The 12,514-nt window shown below is 35.0% G+C and overlaps 1 protein-coding gene across 1 annotated transcript; it reads left to right on the top strand.

Moving 5' to 3' along the window:
• Positions 1-201: 201 nt before the first annotated feature.
• On the top strand, positions 202-10,881 carry LOC147518015 (putative homogentisate phytyltransferase 1, chloroplastic). The gene is made up of 6 exons (XM_086594725.1): positions 202-356; positions 7,029-7,070; positions 9,176-9,453; positions 10,040-10,114; positions 10,422-10,505; positions 10,670-10,881. The coding sequence occupies exons 1-6, from the start codon at positions 302-304 to the stop codon at positions 10,787-10,789; spliced, it is 654 nt and encodes a 217-aa protein (XP_086450851.1). The 5' UTR covers positions 202-301; the 3' UTR covers positions 10,790-10,881.
• Positions 10,882-12,514: the final 1,633 nt, after the last annotated feature.

Here is a 12,514-nt window from a genome sequence, read left to right as displayed (position 1 = left end):
TGTTAGGCGAGTGCCACGCTTTTGCAATTCACCGTTGTTTAATTTCTATGGTACTAGTGCCTTAATGTTTTCAAATATACATATATCTTATTTTATATGTTTTCGAGATCATTAAATGTCGATAAAGGGTATAGCAAAATACTGAGTCTTCTCGTGTTGAACATAATATATTAACGAGAGGATTTAATTCTTCTTGCAGCACAGTACACTATAAAATATAAATGGCCAAATGCGTCCCTTTTGTAGCAATATAGCTTTTGCAATTCAAAGTTTGCAACAAGGAGCATAAGTTTCTCTGGTTATGGGTTCTATCTTTGTCCAACCCTGTATTGCGGTCCGTAAGAATTCTCAGCAAGGTATAATATTCACTTCAGTATTTTGGCTTCATTCATTTTGAGTGTGTTTTTGTTACTGTTTAAAACGAGTTATGGACTTATGGTCAATATTAATGTAATATAATAATATTATTTTCTAATGTTTTTTTTGGCATTCTACAGTGTATTTTTTTGGCGTTCTATAGTGTTTGCTCCAGACTTTAAGAGCTAGTTTTAATCTTTGAGAACGAATTTGTGCACAGGCATCAAATTTCTGTCCACAGGACCACATCTCCTATTTCACCAACTGGACTAAACAAACTTGGCACGTCAGTTTTCATTTTTCATTTTTTTTTTCTCTTTTTTATAGCAAAACAAAATAAAAAGAAAACTAAATATCTAAAAATAAAGCACGAGTTCTTTGGTCTTTATTCTCTCCTCTTCGCCCCTCTCTATGTTCTGTGTCCTCCATCTTATCCTCTAGTTTTTCGAGGTTTAACGCAAGACTATTCTTTGGCTTCAATTTCATATGGGTTTAAATAGTGAACAATGATATAATGATATAATGATATACAGGAAGATGGACTATTCTCTGGCTTCAATTTCAGATGGGTTTAAATAGTGAACAATGATATAATGATATACAGGAAGATGGTGTGGATGGTGGAAGAGAATAGACAAGTTCAAATCAATGGTGCAAATTACTTTAATTTCATATGGTCGGATGGGCTACAATTCATATTCGTTTTGAAAGCAATTAGGGGAAAGAAATCTATGAATTTATGTATTCGACACAATTCCTCACAACTGTTTGACAAAATGTTTCACTAGCCTTTTCTTGCATGTCTTTTAAACCTCTACTATCTCAAAGTTCTCTGGTCAGCATGAACAACAATTTGATTGCTTTCAAGAAGAATGTAGTAGTAATGATATGGAAATGCGTGTGTATGTAAGCGAGTGTCATATTATTTTTTTATGAGATGAATCTTTGTGTTCAGTGTCCCTGTATTGTGTTTCAGTTACAAGACTTTCATTTGTGTTCAGTGTCCCTGTATTGTGTTTCAGTTATAAGGCTTCCATTTGTGTTCAGTGTCCCTGTATTGTGTTTCAATTACAAGGTTTTCATTTGTATTGTAACTCTTGTAACATAACAACAATGTTTTGGATTCAATCGCGTTGCGTTGTAAATCTACCGATTCGTGAATTTTGAATTTCCAAACTATCTTTCCAAATTTACTTATGATGAGTCATGTCAGCTAGTCTCCCAGTGCAAGAAAGGCTTTCTTAAGAATAGCTTGCAGTTAGTTTCTCCAACAATAAACGTACTAGCAAGACATACTATCTGAGTAGCAGAAACACAAACGTGAGCACGCACATACATATATATATAAATCGACCTACAATAAGAATTCTAAACTTGCTGAGCAAATATATTGGCTCAATATATTGATATGAAAATAGTTTTTTACAACAAGAATTCTAAGAGGTCTTCCCACTTAAAACACTTAAATATTTGCTCATAGTTTTCCAAGTTTGTAGCATGCCGCAACTTGATCTGCACCTCCAAGCATTCAACAATTGCGTCATGTGTAGTCAAATGTGCACTTGAGCTTCTCTAAACATGGATGCAGGTGCAATAGGTAATTTACAAAAAGAAATGGATCCACTTCAATTCACAAAAGGGCATCCAGTTAAATCTACCAAAAACATACCACTAAACAAAAATACTAACAAAATTTACAAAATATTTGTCCATCATCCCAAACCGTATTATTTTGATCAATACGGAAAATCTAATCTTCGCACAGGTGCTCGATACTCTTGGATATTTGTAATAGATGCCTACAAAAAGTTCAAGCTTAGTAAGTGCCAATACATGCAATAAGATTATACTTCTAATTAATTAGAAAATCAGAAACATTTAGAGATTGCATATGGGAAGTACTTAAAAAATAACCTGACTAGGTTGGTTTGAGGCTAAGGTTTCTCCCTGTATATTTGATGTGGTTCTATTATATTCTCTAGTACCACCAACAAAATTAGACATGTTCCCCTGTATGATAAAATAACATGCAACTTAGATTGTTAGATGTCGAAGCACATGTGTAAAAAAATAGAATTTCTATGAAATGAAGTATGACCTCCATGGGCTGATTCAAGGTTAACGACCCTCCTTGTGCAATCTGCATGGCCTCATTTTTTTTCTCCTTTGCCATCTGTGAAAACAAACCGCATTGTAAATTTATTTGTGAACAAACTCAACTAAGATGCACATAAATTCGTGAAAACTAAGAACATGCATTTACCCATTTCTTTTGAATTGCCTTTCTTCTTTCGTGGTCTTTTCTCCAAACAACCCTTTATTCGACCTCCTCCTTTAGGTCGGCCTGGACCTCTTCTTGTTGGTGGGTTTTTAACTTGTCCATCTTCCATAGCATTTGGCATTGAATTGTTATGATGTCCTTCCTGACTAGATTTGTTCGAGGCTAATGTATTTCCCTGTATGTGTGATGTGGTCGTATTTTCTTTTCTAGTACCATCAACAAAATTAGACATGTCCCCCTATATAATAAAATAACATACACTTAGATATTAGAGTACATGGAAATATAAGAACATCGAACTTGGGTGAAGTGAACTATGACCTCGGTGGGATGATTCAAGATTGATGACCCTCCTTGAAGATTCTGCATAGCCACATTTTCTTCTCCTTTGTCATCTGCAACAACAAACCACGTTATAAATTTATTTCCGAACAAAATAAACTAAGATGCAAATAAGTTAAACAAAACTCAGAGTATACATTTACCCATTTCTTTCGAATCACTTTTTTTTTCCGACCTCCTTGAGAGACGCCTTTTCTTTTATTTGAGCTTGTTCTAGTTTCTTCCTCGCAATTCTCAATTGCATCCACCTCGGCCTCTATTTGTAACATCTTTGATTTCATAATCATACGCAAAGTTTCAGATTTCGCACCTTTAGCAACAAGTCTTTGTGAAATATGTGAAAGCTCACTGTAACGAGCAGTGGATTCTGGATCAATGTCACATGGAATTGCTTCTCCATAGGAGTCATAGACAACCTCATCTGTTACATTCTTAGTCCATCTCTTCAAATAGTATTGAGATGGTAAACTTGAAAATTCTAAGTCACAAAAAAGTTTTAAAGCATGACAGCAAAGAACCCCATGAAACTCAAACTTTCTACAAGTACATTGCACTGACTTATTGGTTACATTAAAAGTAACTGTACGGCTCCTTTTCCTTCCCATTTCTGCAACTACATAAGTATGAATGGTATCCTCTTCCTTCTCCAATGTCAAACGAAGATCAAGAGTTTTTTTGTACTCATCTTGAAAAAAATGAAACATAGTTCTTGTATAAACCTTTGATGCTTCAGATTCTACCAACCACTTGGACCACAAGTTCGGTATGGTTTGTTGTGTCTTATTATCAGCCTCCTTTCCTCTTTGACGTCGACTGGCCATTGCTTTGTTGTATTGGTCCACAAACTCTCGAAGAATGGTACTACTTGTAAAAGTAATTCTTCAAAAACCTATTAATGCTTTCACTCCTTTGCGTTGTAGTTATACCCGCACAAAAAAAATCACGGGCATGCACTTGTGCCCACTTGTGGCGCAATTTATACAATGCAATCAACCAGTCATTCCTTTCCAAACCATAATCCTTAAGCAATAGTTTCCAACTCTCTTCAAATTCTTCCTCTGTCTCTGGATTGTATATGCAGTGCTTGAACCGCTGTGGAAAACATGGAAATTCACCAATTAGTTTCCCCAAATGCTTTGCTCCATTATTTAAGATATGCCACAAGCATAATCCATGGCGTGCTTCTGGAAATACTACATTGATGGCTTTTGCAATAGCCTGGGACTGATCAGTAAATATAGTCTTTGGTTGCTTTCCTCCCATAACTTCTAAAAACGTTCTAAACATCCAAATAACAGCATCACTTGTTTCACCTTCTAACAAGCCACACCCAAATATTACAGTTTGCCCATGGTTGTTAATGTCAACTATCGGTGCCCAAACCAAATTATAGTTATTTGTTCGAAAAGTTGTATCAAAGCAAATCACGTCACCAAACAACCCATAATCTCTCCTAGATAATGCATCACAAAAGAAGACACAACGAAATTCACATTCTTTGTTAGTCAAAAAAGAGTAAAAGAAATGTTTGTTTTCTTGTTTTTTTTGCTTGAAAAAATCAAGAAGACAAACTGCATCACCCTTTTTTCGTATCTCGCACCCTTTGCAGTAAATTGTTACAATCAGATTTGATGAAGTTCAAGTTCTCAGCTCCTCCAGCTTCTGAACAAAAGTAATAATAGATATTTGCTGGTTTGAGTCCAGAATCTCGCATTTTTTTCATAATTCCAGTTTGAGAATCTTTGACACCTCTGTGAGACCTAAGCAAATAGGAATTTGATGGCGGGACAAGGCCATGAGTGTGTTCCACTATGAGCTTGGACAACACATATTTTCCTTCTTTGTTAAGCGTAGTCTGAAATTTGGCCATACAACCGAATCGTCTCTCTTCTCTCTTTTTTGTAGGAGTCTTGACCTTTGTGTACGCGCCTTCACAAAAACAACAAAGAGTCTGAAGCACTATTTTAGTATGATCTTCACGATGTTTGTTTGTCCTTTTTATCTTAATGCTAAACCCAACCAATCTTGCATATTCATTATAGCAGTCATACGCCTCTTTCACGTTGTCAAAGAGCATTCCCAGTTTTGGAATCAACTCCTCGTGGACAACTTCTTCTGAACCAACTGAATTATGTTCAGTAGCAAATTCTCTTTCATCCATCTAATACGAACATTAAATATAAATTGAAAAAACAAGAAATAATTTTCTTAAAATGAACCAGTGAGACATAAGTACGAAAAAAAAACAAGGCTAGTGAGACATTTTGTCAAACAAATTTGGGGCTGTGGAACAACTCTACAAATCCAAATATTTCAACCCCGTAAATCAATGCTTCAAAACAAATTTAAAACTGGAAAATATTACAAAGATAAGGGATACGAGGATTTGCTGAAAAATATTCTTGTTACCAAAGAGAGAGGTGGTCATTTGTTCTTCGCCTGCTCATCTTTTGGAGGAGCAGCTAGTAAGCTATAGAGAAAATGAAAGACAGACTATTTATTTCTTGTGAGTCGTGCTTTATTTTTACTTATCTAGTTTTATTTTATTTTATTTAGTTTTTGTTTTGTTATAAGAACAAAAGAAAAAAAAGAAGAAAAAATGAAAAAACGAGAAAACTAACGTGATAAGTCTGTTTAGTCCAGTTGGTGAAATAGGAGATGTGGTCCAATTAGGTGATGGTGTCCTGTGGACAGAAATTTGATGTCTGTCCACAAATTCATTCTCTTAATCTTTTGAGTTTCTGATTGACTAAGGCGAGAATACGAGTACCAACCAGGTTCGGATCCCAATTACATTTGACAAAGTGCAAGAAGGTTTCATGACAAGACCACGCTTAAACCTGAAAGGAATGTTCTTAGGTTTAGTAAGTATTGCCGAGTAGTGGAGAACTGAATGATCTGAACCAAATCTGCAAAGGACCTTGTATCTCCAACCAGGAAACTTATCCATCCATCCTACATTACATAATGCTCTATCCAATTTTCATGTGACCCTGCCAACATCATGTCGATTGTTACACCAAGTGTATTAAATTCCATTGTAGTCGCATTCAGAGAGATGAGTTGACGTACTAATGTGTGTGTGTGTGTGTGTTGGGGGTTCGGAAGACTTCATTAATTACCACATTACAGTCACCTATCCATAGCCAAGGGCTATTCGTGTATAGTGATTGCAAATCAGACCATAGTCCCCTCCTGTGACCCAGGTGGCCAGGTAGCTTCTTGCATGAACAAAAGTGAAAAGAGACCCATCATACCAAAGGGAGATGTGTTGGTTAGACCGTTAGACATGCCAGCTAGGGTGACAATCATTCCCCACTTCCAGAACTCCAGAAGACCCATATATTTCCTTTTCTACTTCTACATTCATTGTGCAAAAAGTGGGCAGTCAAATCATTCAATCCCAAAAAAGAAACACAACCACTATTAGCTTTCCGATCCATTAGGTTCAGCTATACAAACAAATCAGCAGTAAAATGGCTTTGCAGATCTTTTAACCTTGCTACATACTGGCATACTGCCTTATCTTTTGTAGTACCTTGATCTTATATTCCAATAGAAAATCTTCATTTAGAACGATATGATTTGGATTGGAATTAACTCGTGGCCTAGACCTTGTGTTGGGAGGTGGTGCCTGGGGTTGGACTTTACCCTTGCCCTTGTTAGGTCTCTTGTTGGTGACTGGAGTGAAGCCTCCTTCAGGATCTTCGCACACGTCAGCCCATTTCGTAGAAATCTGCACTGCTTCTGAAATTACTAGAGCTTGACCACAACCAGCACTAGCGTCTGGTCCTTGAGCATGCACCGGTAGTGTAAATGTGTAATAACTACATTTGCATCAGTTACTGCATCTTAACTTGGGATTTGTGGGTCTGGGATTACCTCTTCATGGGCACTTTGCTCTAAAATTGGCAATTCAAACCGGTACTTGATTAGTGTAGAAAGTTATTTTTAATCAATATTGGGTAATAGTCAATTATTATGTTATTCTCCTTAGAATAGATATTTTTAATTAGATTTCATCTTGTTTTGCCTTCTTAAATTGCAGGTGGTATAGGAAGAAAAATAAGGCCATCAACACAAATACGAGGTATAAATTTGTCTCATATTTCACCTCATATATGTTAATTTTAGGTTTTCCAGTAATATTTTATTAACTCAATCGCTTTATCAGCATGTGTTTCCCTTAGTAAAAATGTGACTGTTGGATCGTTGGGGAACAAATTATATAAGGAGGAGAAGAACCAAGATTATCAATTGGGTATGAATCTAAAATTGTTACTGTTAGAGCTTACAATGAGTAGTAATTGAAGAAGAACTGCGAGAATCGCTGGAACATAGTACAAAATATCACAATATATCGTGATATTTGGGGATATCTATCCAGATTTCAGAGAAAGATATATAAATATCACGATATGTTCAGAGATATATACGACTGTAAATATCATTGATATTTCGATGATATTTGTGATATTTGGAGATATTTTGCAATATTTGGAGATATTTTGTGTATATAACCATTTTATTTAATATTTAACATTATATTTCAAATAAATATAAATAATGTATCATGGTATATTAAGAAATATTTACAATATCCATGATATTTTTCGATATTTTGGATATATCCACGATATTTGCATGTAAAACAATGTCAAATACCCCAAAGAGGAGGATATATCCACGATACATATCTAGAAATTGAATATCGATAAATACCCATATCCTGATATTTTGTACCATGCACTGGAGTTCAGACGATACTAAACAAATTTTAAACTTGTAACTTTGACTTCAATGAATAGATAAACTTAAAAATTAAAAATTAAAATAAATATATCTAACAAAACAGAACAGTGTAGGGCCCGAAAGACCCCATCCGGCGGCTACAAATCTTTCTAAAAAAATTATGGCATGGCAGATCTAATGTATTACAAGCCTTGAGTTGTTTACTCTTCATTGTGTGTGATCCACTCAATCAATTGTGGTGGGTCAGTGTTGTCTTAGTCAACAATAGTTGCTGGACTATGGGCTGGGATTTTAACTATTTAGGACCTTAAGTCACAACAAACAATAGACCTAGTGCGGCACCTACTAGGCTCTTAGTGTTATGTCGCGTTTACGGTAGCACCGAAGGCGCCGATGAGTTGATCAGTGTTGTACGTTAAAATATCGAGTGTCGGAGTAGCGCCGCAAGCGCGTCGAGGCCTTGCGGGCTGTAGGCACAGGTATACCCTAGTAAATAAATAAAATTGCACCGAGGTCAAAACAACATTGAATGTTGGGGTCGTTTGTTTTTCGAGCCTCTTAACTCTGAATGTTGAATGGGTCCACCTTCTTAACTCATAAAAACGTATGTTTTCTGTCGGAATGACCTGACTCTGAATGCTAAATATAAATCATTTGGATATTTTTACCCTTGCAATCTATTTTGAACACTAACTTGAAAACAAAAGAGTAAATGAATTTGACATAGTTTCTTTTGTTTATTCAACATTTTGACGTCTAAAATACTCATAGTAATATAAGATAAAAAAACAAAAAAACAAAAAGATAAGCATAAACAATAGTTCAGTAACCATAAGGTCATCCATAAATAATAAGTTCAATAACGACCTTTATGTAATATACATCAAGCAAGTTCGAATACGTTGAACTAATTTAATTAACTAGTAGAGAAATCGATCTTTGCTAGAAAAAACACGACTTACCTAGAGCGCAACCAACAAAAAGTAAGTAGGAGAAGATGACTTGTGAAAGAGTTATGAGAAAAGTAGGAGAAGATGAGTTGTGAAAAAGTTATGGAAGGGTAGGGGTGTAAACCTAACTTGAGCGTCCCTTTTTTCAGCATTCAGTAAGGAAGTGAATGCGGAATGCTGAAACGGGTTTTGTACCTTTGAATGTTGAAGACCCATAAAAAAACCAAACAACTAACCTTGTGTTGAATGCTAAAAACTAAGTTTTCAACGGTGTTTAAGGCTGAAAAATTAAAAACAAACTACCAATTAGCGCACCATTAACATGATTATGCTTGAATTTCATGAATCATAACCAAAAAAGTTACTTCATAATTTTCTCCGACTCTTTCATTATTATTGAACCAATTCAAACACAATTTGTATGTTTTGATGATTTTACGTACGTAGTTATTACCTCAAATTGTTTCTATTAAACTGAATTTTGCATATGTAGGTCTTAGTCTTAGATTTCCAGACCAGAAGAAAGAAACGCATAATATCGCAATAAGATGTCATCTAAAACTCTTTGCATTTTTGCCGCTTAAGCTTGGAGAGATTGAAGAACCATTAATTTCAAGCAACAAAGATTCATTAAAGAATTGTTCTTATTCTACTACATCAAAAAGTGGAGAAGGATCTGTACAAGAAGAATCCATTTTTTCATGGGATAAGATGTCCAAGCAATTATATGCACTCTATAAGTTTTCTCGCCCATACACAATAGTTGCCACGGTAAGTTCTATGAATTGGTTCCTTATTGCCTTCAACAATTTTGCCTGTTTTAAATAACTTCAACATAACAAACTATTGACATAGTGATTCAACTTGTCGTTTTTTATTTCCAACTTGGTGCCTCTACTTTAATTCTTATTTATTTTGGACGGCATTAAATTGAAATAGACAGAATCAACAAAAAAAAAACTTGAATCATTATGTCAATTGTTAGTTCCATTATAAAATAGCATAAAAATAAAAATAAAAAAAGTTACTTAATTAGCTTATAATGTTATACATCTTAACTTTTCATGTAATTTAGAAATGTTACTGTAATACCAAAACTTGCCATGTAACTTTTCATTCATCATTACAATTTTTTTTTCTTATTTAGAAAAAAAAAATAAAATAAAATAACTTCTTACCTCCGTTGTTAACAAGTTATGGGAATAACATCTGCTTCTATGCTTCTCTGATCTCTCACCGACATTTTTTGTTGGATTATTGAAGGTATTGACTATTGAATAATAAAATAACAAATTAACAACATTTGTGAACAACTTAAATCAGGTTTTTCATATATAGTATGTCATTGTTGTTGCAGGCATTGGTACCAATGGTGTTAATGAACAAATATATGGTTGGTATAAACGATATATTCGACATTGAAATCGACATGGTATGTACAAATCAAATAAATAGATTGTGAATCATTCAAAATTCACTAACTTTTATTTATGTATTGGCAAACCTATTAAAAATGAGACCAATAACTCTTTGATGTTGGCGGGAGCCCCAGACTTCTGGTATCATCACGTACCCAAAGGTTTTACCAACTTTGTTAGTTGGCACATGCCAAAAAATAAAATAACGTATGAGATTCAAACCCCGCTTGCACACTATCAAGTTACTGATCTCTTTAAAAATAGGCTTGCCCACACATTTTGAAACATTTCAAAATTCACTCTCTTGATTTTTCCGTACAGATTAACAAACCAAATCTTCCACTTGTTTCCGGAGAATTAAGTTTAAAAGCTGGCATTGCAGTAGTGTCCATTTCAGCCATTGTGGTACGCATTGCTACAAATTAGATAATACTATTAAATTTACAAAAGAAGCTATATCAGTCTCAAACAATAATTCACTATTTAATTAAAATTGTAAGTAATTTCCATATATAGAGCTACTAATGTGCTCGATGTTCTTACTTTTTGTTAATTTTCTACTTCCACAGAGCATTGCCCTGGGAGTGATGTTTAAGTCACCACCTCTATTATGTGGCATTTTCTTGACCTTCCTACTTTCAACAGTATATTCGGTTGATGTAAGTTATTTACTCTTAGTTTCTTATTGAAATCAACATTGAGTAGAGCTTAAATTTTATCATTAAGCAACTCTAACACTGGAGTAGCCTAGCAGTATACTAGGATGATATGCCATACATGCCCTCGATCATTTAACTTAAGACCAATGGACAATTTGTACAATGGCTCCAAGATCTTATATGTCAATCGTTATGAGTCCATAACTCAATAGCTTGCTCTGGTACCATCTTAAACTTTAAGCATCCAACTCAATATAAATATTATTGGGCTATTAGCCGAATTGCCGATCGAATAGCCTCTGTACTCTATAATGGGTTTGCCCGTGTCGTCCGACACTGATGAGCGATGTATCTCTATATCCCTCCATCTGAAACTACTATCGCACAACATTATTCTAATTTCACCAAGTACTTAATAAAAAAAACCAAAAAAACACAAAACAAATCATCGAGCCAATTCATCTTTGCGCTAAAAGGAGCGTGTAATAAGCTATAAGCTAAATACGTAATGTGGCCAAACACAAAACTCAACCAAGCCAACTTATTGCATATAGGTACTAATTATATGCATAAGATCGCCTCCAATAAAACTGCACATGTATGCAACCAAGTAATTGTTACGGAAATTGGACAAAGAAGATTGAATGTGGTGATAAAATCGACAAAACAATTTAATCAAAATACTTGGCCAATGCAAAACGAATAACCAATCGAAGTGCAGACAAGATTTACGTGGTGTCACTACAACAAAAGGGGTCTGTTGCAACGCACTCTTTTGCCACGCCTAAAATTTGCTGGAACAAGTCATCTTTTACAACACCGTGTGGCGTTGCTAAAGGTCATCCGTCTTAATAGAATTTTCATTTTGGGAAATACCTAGAGCGACGCCTTGAGCGTTGCAAAAGTGTTTGCTTAAATTTACGATAAATAAGAAAAATAATTAAATTGAAAATGTTTATTGTTGGCAACGAGTGTGGTGCTGCTATAGATTAAATATCTATTGCAACCCCCTTGCCGTCACTGGTAATTCCAGAATAGACTATGTATATGACTTGTTGCGACGTTTTTGGTGTTGCCAATGGGCTTTGGTTTGGGCGGATGTATTTTTTTTGGCTGTAAATATTTTTCGCGCTATAATTTTCATGTTCCCGCTCCAAATCATAACAGAATTAGAAATCCTATCAAACCAAAACACATATTAAAACCCTAGATTGCCGTCTCTCTCCATCACCGAAACTTCTTTCCTCCTTCTCCAAAACTCGTTCTCTTTCTCTCCACATCTTCAAAGCTTATCTCTCCACTGTTTTGAAAGATTAATCGGTAAGATTTGGTTTTTATGAATTTGTATGAAGTCTGTGATGAGAGTATTTTTATAAGTTGGAATTACCGACTGAAATTTATGTTTATGATTAGAATAAACTTGCTGTTTCTGAGACTGGAATATCCGTAAGTTTGCATAGGCAATGAACCTTTTGGCGTGGTGATCTCTTCTGCCCCCACCTCCAAGTTCATGGATTCATGGGAGTATTGTTGGAATAATTAGGAAGGGTATATTGTAGGATTTGAATTTAAAAATGTAATTTTAACTGACTAAAAGGAGCAACCATTCATCCTGCAGTTTCGCAGTTCTGACTTCGGTCATTGATGCATTCAAAAGTGAAACCTAGCCTGAAGGCTCTTATGCGTCATATTTTTAGTAGACCCAACTGTTTCCACCAAACCAAACTTGGCCGCAGGCTCTTATGCGACATTATT

Source organism: Coptis chinensis, chromosome 2 (genome assembly GCF_015680905.1).
Source record: "Coptis chinensis isolate HL-2020 chromosome 2, ASM1568090v1, whole genome shotgun sequence".
NCBI classification, from domain to species: Eukaryota; Viridiplantae; Streptophyta; class Magnoliopsida; order Ranunculales; family Ranunculaceae; genus Coptis; species Coptis chinensis.
The sequence above is the reverse complement of the archived record's forward strand: the minus strand, read 5'-3'. Positions and strand labels throughout refer to the sequence as shown.